Genomic DNA, 8,859 nt, shown 5'->3' with positions numbered 1-8,859 from the left:
CTTGTGTTAGAACAAGGTGAAAGCGCATCACACTTATATAATTTCCGTGAGATACCCATTGGATCACTTTGATTTGGCTGGTTTCTTTACCACAAGTTTACGTGTGACCTGTGTGTGGGCACTTGAAAAGCCCAGTGTTTGTGACCAAAAAGCAGTCACAAGACAAAAATCTCTCAAAAGTTATTAGCAAAGAAACTTCATATTGTTTCTTTGTGAAAGGTTGCGTTTGCCTTCAGTATCTCTAAAGCCACACGGAAGGGCAAAATACCTGGTCCAGATTTCAATAATCTTTTTATTTTTTTTTACACAGAGAGTACATAAACACGGTTCAGTACCCAAAGGAAAGTCCTGACCGACGAGAAAGACTGCGCATTTTATTAAACTTACACTTTAAGGTTTTCAGAAGCACCTTTTCAAAGCTTAATGAATGATTCAGTTAATTGCCTGACAGTCCTCAATCTAGCATGCATCTACAAAAAATCTTCAAAATAAAAATAACTAACTGTAGACTTTTAGATAATGAGTCACAAATCAATACTAAAATTTGTTCCCGGGACTCCGTTCAGTCCTAATCACACTTGTTGCAGCTCTTTTTACAGTGTAGACTCATCCACGCAACATATTTGTTGTCACAATATCCACTTTCGGTATATTGACCACATTTGGTGTGTTTGTCATGGCAGTCTGTTGGTAAACAAAAAAAAATGACATGAAAACAGTCGTTTCACAATTATAGCAACTGCTCTTGGAAATTATCATCATCATTGGGTTAGGCAATTAAGGGGTATGAGGGGGTACGAAATATTTTGAAAAAAAAAATGTTTGCAGGGCCTAGAAACATATTTTGCATTTCGAAAAAATGTTTGCAGAGGTGCGTAACTGCTAACAATGTTTGGAGAGGAAAATTTTCCATACCCCTCCAAGAAAATAATGGTCCGTCCCTTACCAAAAAAAATTCCTGCATAGAAAAAACAGATAAAAATATATCGTGCAAGGGGAGCCATATATGAGAAAAAGATAAGAAAAATCTTAAATAAAATTCTTGCACAACCTGAAGGTAAAAAAAATTATCTTGCCCAGAAAAATTGCCCAACTTAGCGTCCTGTCACGTAAATTATAGGACTACAAAAATGTCTACCTGTAATTTCGGGTATAAATTACCAGAAGTTCTACTTCATTTGACTCACCACACACAAGACAGCTCCTTGGGCAATTTACTTCCATCCACGAACGATTTTTCTTGCATTCTTCGTTTTGAGCCCATCGTTTGCAGTCTGCAGTGTTATACACATCTTGGCATGCTATAAAAAGTTATAGCAATAGTATTTTAATCAACTATATCATTGTTGGTTCCATTGTTCGTTATACGTTCTCTGGCTGTATTCTGTGTGTTTGCCAGTTCCCAATATCATTTATTCAGCTGGGTGTATATCAAAAACACCGTAGATGTACTATGCCCCCATCCCCTTCCCCCTTGGGGAGGACGATACTCTCAAGCCTGGGATGGGATGTACTTTTTGGCTCTCATTTTGGTTCAATTTCCAGTCCTAAATTTGGCGTTTATATGTTGGAATGTTTTTAAACATATAGTAACATATCTTACTTGCCGGCTGTCTATAGTATGCATGACATGGATACCAAATAGTGTGGGTGGCATAGTACAGGACATGTATTTTAAACCTCTTTAAAGGGACTGTGTAATAACTGAGCGAAGTTCATTTTATTAAGTTTTGCCAAATACTCGCTATGAACTTAAAGTTTCAAAGAAATTACTCCTATGGATCTAAATTGATCTTTATTGCAACCAAATTTGTCTCCCGGCCGTTATAATTTAAAGTTTCAAGCAAACGAGATTAACTTTAAAAACCGTTCCGGCAGCCCAACAATATTTCAATCTGTTTCAATCTCCGTCGCTTTTTGCCATCCGAACCTTCTTTTATATTTCACCAAATATGATGGTCACTTCCGATGCCTAAATTTGGCTAAAATTCGTGAAACAGCTCCTTTAATACGAAAACCAAAGAACCAGAGGTAAATGTCCATATTAAAAAGGAAGAGATTATATGAATTCTGGCTTCTCTGGGACCAAGTCAGTGAACTACCAGTCTTATATATATAGGTGTCCGCAGTATGGAAGTATCCAAGTCAGTGAACTGTCTGTTATCAGTATAGTGTCCGTAAGTAATAAGAGGTTTGAGTTGTGTTACCAATGCAGCATAACCCGTTAAAAAAAGAAGAAAGAAAAATTAACTCTTACCACAAGCACCACAGCTTTTCAAGCAGTTCTTTCTCATCCAGTCATAGTATTTTGAACTTTTCTTACAAAGTCCATTGTTTACCCAAACCTCACACTGCTTAGGTGAACGGTATTCGTCCTTGCATTCTGTGGAATAAATCGTGAATGTCCGTTTTATATTAATTTACTTTAAATTGCTTCAATGATAGCTTATAGTTATTAAATTGTCCGTTACGTTAATGGATGTCCAAAGATACTATCCAAATTGTTAATCAAAACCAAACCCAAAGAGGTATACAGTTTGGGCAGCTTTACCTAGTAATAACTTTAGCCGATCTAATCTTTAAAATCTTAACTTTACTTTTAAAATGTTCTGGGTGTGGCAGGACTGTCTTTTTCTTTATAACAAAACCACCACTCAAATTAATGCTTCTAGAGGAAATAATAGAATCGTCCATCCACTCCCCTTATTTGGTTACAACAATTATAATTTATAGTACGAAACCCTAGTTATTACTTTTCTAAGTTCCAGGATTTTGTGAAAATAGTTAGTTATTTTTTAACTAATATGAGAACATATCTTCCTTCACACGCTTTTCTGTGCCAGACTTCAAGAGGGCGACACGACACTGTGAATTTCAGTGCGGTCCTATTATGTTGGTAAATGATTAATTGGCACAGGTTAAAGTCCCCGGAGCATATTAGAACGAGTTCCGTTGATTCCCATCTAAACTGTCTCTTCAAATACTAACTGAATGTCGTAAATTTAACAATTAAATACTGAAGACTAGCGTTTTTGCATACCTTCCCCTGTTGATGGGGTAGCTACTGGTCTGGCAGTGACTTTTGGGGTGGTTCTCATGGGTGCTGTAGGCTTTGGTTTTGGTTTTGGCATCAGATCTGAAAAAAGAAGAAAAGGGAAATTGGGGAAAATGTATTGTCTTGTGATACTAGGGGTTTTGGAGAGAACAAAATGGAACAGAAATTGAATTTGGATCGCTTTTTAGGAATTAGAGCTTAGCATACCACAAACACATGTCTTGATGCAGTCCACCTTCATATAGCCCCTAGAGCATGGGTGGCCGTTCTGTACCCGCCATTTGCACGTTGATGTTCCCACTTTGTCATAACACCGTTCTGCGATAGGAAAATACAAGCGTCATTTTCTAAGACTTTGAGCATGTCCTTTGTCCCTTGTGAATCACGATTTTTGACAACAACGAGTCGTTATGCATAATAAAAAGTTCATCTCGTATGTCTTCACTTTCCGATGGAAAATATAATTAAAGTTCCTATGGTAACTTGTCTCCAACGCCTCTATCGAAGCAGTATTGAAGCAGACTGACATTGTTGTACGATACCCAGTCAAGTCTTAATCGAGACGGAGGCGAATATGTGTATAATAAAAAAAAGAGGGCATGGCACAAAGAGAGAGAATCCTTGTGACTCCCAAAGTATTCAGTTTCACTGATTTATATTTCGAACATTCTGAGCATTATTGCCCCGTTAAAAACTTTAATGCCCATTTGTTTTTTTACTGGAGTCATGAACCGATGGGCCAACCGTTATAACTTGATGGTCATATTGCAACGCAGGAGACCTTACATTATTCTGCTGCTAAAGACCCTGAAGCCCTGAAAACGTTTACTGCGAAGCCGAAGGCACTGTTTTGTTTTGAATCGATTGTTTGTTTGTTTGTTTGTTTGTTTGTCTGTTTGTTTGAGGGGGGGGGGAGCCCTGACACCCCGTCCGGAGCCCTTAGCCCATTTGGCACCCCATTATATAGCGGTGAAATAAAAAGAAAATAAACACTAATTTTCTTACTTTCACAGTTCTCTCCATACCATCCTTGGTCACATATTTTCTCTGAAGACAAAGAATACTTGAGTTAAAGCTGTTCTTGTATGTATATCCGGCATATTTAACTTTTATAACGACTTTGATTGGAAATCGTTTAGTGAATTATCACTTGAGAGCCAAATTATGAGCTTCAATTTTTAAAATGAGTCTTCACTCTCGACTCGTTTTATAAGGGGTGGTGTTAAGCACTGTGTGTCCAGTGAGCCCCTCAAAGGCAGTCTGAATTGGCCAGAATAGGTTAGAATATATTGTGTTTTGCAACTAGCCGGGAACCACGCAACCTGTGTGTGCCACATACAAAATCTAAGGCATACAAGAACGTGCTAAAAGCAACTGAAACACCAAATGTTGAATACTTCTGTTATTATTATATTTATAACCTGAGCAATCTGCGCCTTTCCACTTGCCATAGCATGTACAAGTGCAGGTTTTCCGATCGACTTGTCCGCTGTTCTTGCACTGCAAAGGACATCCTGCAAACAGAGAAATTATATGGAACAAACTGAGAAAATAACCACAGCATAAACAGCTTGTGCTATGTCCCAATCCCCCTAACCCCCGGGGGAAAAGCCATATAGATACGTGCGGCGCCTAAGAGTATGGTTTTCAAGTTGATTTGGTCTAAAATAGAGTATAGATTTGACTATTTTGGTCTGAAAAGGAGTGTAGTCTGTTGGTTAGCAGTTAGGCTTAATTCTTGGAACAAATCACATTTAAATATAGTAAGGGTTTCAGAAAGCGCTCCGCACACTCACACCGAATTTTTTGGGGGAGTACCCCCGGGCGCGATAGCCTACAAACCTAACTAACTGGTTTTAGTATATACACACTCAGTGATCTTGGTGTTTCAAGCAATCTGATTGGTTCGCTATCTCGGGCTAATGAGCATTATTCACTCCCTACGGAGTGAATAATGCTTGATCCAAACTGAACTAAATGGCCGGCGTAAACTCGCGTTTCGCCGGCGTTTCTGAATCGCAAATACTAAGAATACAAGAAGATGCTGAACCAGAAAAGACAAAAAAAAGGCTAAGAAATTTGGCCTGATGGTTTTCAAAGTAAGAGAAGACTACATATTTCGCAATTTGCAGCACAATGTCCACATAACTCGAGTACTAAAACGATAAACAATTGCTTACCGTGAAGTCGCTCTTCGTCCGGCATCGGCAGAAATGAATACCGCAGATTTATCGGCAGCAACATCAAGTGTTATTCAACCAAGATCCTCCACAAATATTCAGAAAAAAAGTCTTTGTGCAAGAAAACATCCAGTTTTCACCACAGTTCTGCAGACATTCAGTAAGCTCGTAATCCAAACTTTCAGGTGGATCCTTCGCCAACTGCTCTTTCAATTTTCAATTCAAGTGAACTTCAAAAGCTTTGATTCAACGGTCAAAATGTCTTACAAGCAGGTTTTTGATCAGATTGCAGGTTTGAGTGGTGTTTTAAAAAGGACCATTTTGCTAGATTGTGACGAGGATTTTATCGAAGATTAACTAGATTTGCCATGTTTGAAGATTCTGTAAACTGTTTCGCGCATGTCGGTTAGTACCGCTTATATGTACGTTTTCCACGCATGAATTGAGAGGTCAATTAAATCGACTTTAAATGGTTTCCTTCTGAAAACTTTGAGATCGCTTGTTGTTGAGATCACTTCGTGTGCATATACTAAAACAATTATTCTTTGAAATCTCGGTGAATAGCGGTAGAATATTCACCGAGCCGCGGAGCGGCTCGGTGAACTAACTAACTAACTGACTGACTGGTTATGCTAACTAACTAACTAACTGACTGACTGGTTATGCTAACTGACTGGTTATAGTAATTGCAACGAAGCAAAGACAGATGGTATGTGGGACCTTACTCGCAAGTTGAGCAGTTACTACTCAATAATATTTCTACGCGCGCCTAAACCATTAATTAAACCGCACGTGACTGTACCTTAGTACTTCGTCACCATACTTTTCTTGTTGGTAGTCCCTGCCCATCGCTCCCTTCGCGCACGAAGCACATCACTAGATTCCAATCTATCCTCAAGATACTGGAATGCCCAGATTATTCATGTTTTTATTTCGGCAGGAACGGTGGCCTTAGCTATGGGAACGTTTATTGTCACAGATTTAAATTACTCACGGCAAAGGTTGCACATTTGTGGGCAGTGCTTTTCCATCAAGTCTCTTTGTGAAAGGCACATGCTTTTCGTGTACGTCCTTCCACATTTTGGGCTGAAATTCTTGCACTCTCCTGAAGCGAACATACAAACGAACAGAATAGTTAGCGCTTTATGTCCAGAAGGATATTATTCTTCCGATCCCTTACTTTATAAAACTTTTTATTTTCGTCAACTTGAGGATGTATAAATATATAGCTGATATTGTTAGCAGAAATTGGATTTGATCACTTTTAAGAATGACCTTCCTATCTTAAATCAACTTGTCTCAGATCAATTATTCGTTAAGAAAGATTCAGAGAACAACATCAAACTGATTATCTGTCTGAGATAATGCAACTCAGTTCCCCTGGGGGTGAAGAGACTCCCATGTTAAAGTACGGGGATGCTCGCAGTCTAACTTAAGGACGTAGATTACGTATTCTCATCTCTCTTTGGGTGTTCAGGATAGAACCCCAAAAGTTTTAGCAGACAAGGAAAAGAAAAAAAAAATAAAAGAAAAAATGCCTTCGTGCTGTGTTGTGGTCTGAACCCATCAGGCTTGAAAAATGATATCTTTTGGGGGTGAAAAAAAGGGCTGGAGCCACACCAAGATTGGTTTCCTTTAGGGGTTTAATTAGAATAATGTAATGAGCATCCCCGTCCCGTTCATATTGAAGACAATAGTTTGTTGTAGATTCAGTCGCCTGCGGCTCGTGGATCCACAACACTTTAACAATGTTGTGACGCAATTTATCATCAATAAGAGGACAGATGCAAAAATAACTGACGTCAATTTGTTAATTTAATTCTCCTTTTCTCTATATACATTGCCCTTTTTTCCTAACATTCAGTTTACGCTTATACTCACTACAAAGGTTTTTGTAACACCATCCTTGTCCACTGGCGCACTTTGTACACGGGGGACCGGGTGTGTAGGGATGCTGTCCAACCACGTTACCGCTGCAAAAGGAAATGTAACCATTCAGTAAAAATATCAAATACCGAGTACGTCACGGACATACTCACTGTTGACCACAATACAGCATGTAAGGTAAAGCCTGCATTCAAGCCAAGTGGCTCATCAGGCCGGAGCTTATCCCGGTTTCTGTAGCATTAAGCGACTAGGAGTATTTCTTCTCCCCCTTGGATGGGATGCTAGTCCATTGCAGGGTTTCCCCCAGCAGTAAATTCGCCGGAACCTATTTATACACCTAGTTGTAGAGAGGCACTATGAGAGTAAAGTGTCTTGCCTAAGAACACAACGGAGAGCCCCGGTCAGGTCTCGAACCTGGACCGCTCGATCCAGAGTCCGGCGCACTAACCATTAGGCCACTGCGCCTCCCATATAATACAGTAGAATCCCAATTTTTCTAATCCTCGGTTTCTTGAAACTCCCGAATTCTCGAATTTTTCGATTTTTCGAAGTAATTTTCGTTTCGCTTAGAGGTTCAAGAAAACGGGATTCTACTGTACATTGGCAGTAGGCAAAGGACTAATTTTAGCCGTCTACCGAAGCGTTACAGTGTAAATGTCTCCAGACAACGTTCACGTCTCCAGCATAAAAAATAAAAAAAATAAGAACCGCCATTTTCTATATATATCTTACTAGCCCTGGAATGTTCCGATTGGAAGTCCGAAAATATCGGACTTCCGGTTGAATTGCGCATGCCTGACCACTAAAAAGAAAGATGGCGTCTGAAGTGGAGGAAAGATAAAACTTTAGGAGAGATTCTACTGAACGGCAAGCAACTGGAGATCCTTTAGATCATTACTGTTGGAAAGAGATATTCTGCCTGTCCTGTCAGCCGTTTTCGGCAAGTTCTTGTTTTCCAAATGACCGCATCTTTTGCGGATTTATGGATTGTGTTCGCAGTCACTCGCAGTCTTCTACAAATTTTAACTCATCAACACTATAACACTATATAAAGCCACTGGGGAACCTGAAGAATTTCCAACTCATCTTTGCTCACCTCGAAACCCTGGTACAGAAACAAAATCTGTTATATAGAGCTCCTGAAAACGGCAGAATAAGTTTTTAAATCATACGAGGGTTTAACTGTTGCACATTTGTGGACGAAACACATATAGATTGCTTTGACTGGCATGGTATGTAAAATGTGGATTGCTATTTTAACTAGCGATATTAAAGATAGCTATAGTTTTTAATGGTCATACTGTGTATCACAATTTTTAATAGCTGTATTGTTTGGGAAATCCTGTAAATCTGTTTCTATAAATTAAATTGTAAGATTGTTTGAAAACCTAATAATTATATTGACTCCTACATGGCCGAATCAAACTAAGCATCCCTACAGAAGCCAAGCTCCAACTATACAAAGCGGCAATTCTACCTAATCTCACGTATTGTCATACTGTGTGGCATTTCTGCAAAGCATCTGACACTAGAAAACTAGAAAAGGTACAAGAGCGAGCACTACGTGCAGTATATAATAGCAAGACGACATCCTATGAAGAATTATTAAGTAAGGCAAAGCTTCCTAGTTTAGTAAATAGACGACTACAAGACATATTGATATTAATGTACAAGGTTAAAAATTTACTGGCACCTAAACACATTTCTGACATATTTTATAAACAATCTAAGAATTAT

At 38.9% G+C, this 8,859-nt stretch overlaps 1 protein-coding gene across 1 annotated transcript; it reads right to left on the bottom strand.

The window, feature by feature from the left end:
• Window positions 1-272: 272 nt before the first annotated feature.
• Window positions 273-7,273, bottom strand: LOC144640030 (uncharacterized). Its single transcript, XM_078499267.1, has 9 exons — window positions 7,117-7,273; window positions 6,230-6,340; window positions 4,477-4,569; window positions 4,061-4,102; window positions 3,263-3,373; window positions 3,041-3,136; window positions 2,258-2,383; window positions 1,188-1,301; window positions 273-684 (listed from the first exon to the last, which is right to left on the bottom strand). The coding sequence occupies exons 2-9, from the start codon at window positions 6,288-6,290 to the stop codon at window positions 569-571; spliced, it is 759 nt and encodes a 252-aa protein (XP_078355393.1). The 5' UTR covers window positions 6,291-6,340; window positions 7,117-7,273; the 3' UTR covers window positions 273-568.
• Between the last annotated feature and the right edge of the window lie 1,586 nt (window positions 7,274-8,859).

The sequence above is a fragment of the Oculina patagonica genome, unplaced genomic scaffold (genome assembly GCF_052425735.1).
Source record: "Oculina patagonica isolate OP01 unplaced genomic scaffold, crgOcupat unplaced168, whole genome shotgun sequence".
Taxonomy (NCBI): Eukaryota; Metazoa; Cnidaria; class Anthozoa; order Scleractinia; family Oculinidae; genus Oculina; species Oculina patagonica.
Note: the sequence above shows the minus strand (reverse complement) of the source record. Positions and strands in the feature narration are given on the sequence as shown.

Bases quoted from the DNA above. Each gene is read 5' to 3' on its own strand.
- LOC144640030 (XM_078499267.1), bottom strand. From the start codon at position 6,290: ATGTGCCTTTCACAAAGAGACTTGATGGAAAAGCACTGCCCACAAATG. The intron at 3,374-4,060 runs GTAAGAAAATTA...TTCCTATCGCAG, and splicing joins GTATGGAGAGAACTGTGAAA to AACGGTGTTATGACAAAGTG. The intron at 2,384-3,040 runs GTATGCAAAAAC...TTTATTCCACAG, and splicing joins TACCCCATCAACAGGGGAAG to AATGCAAGGACGAATACCGT.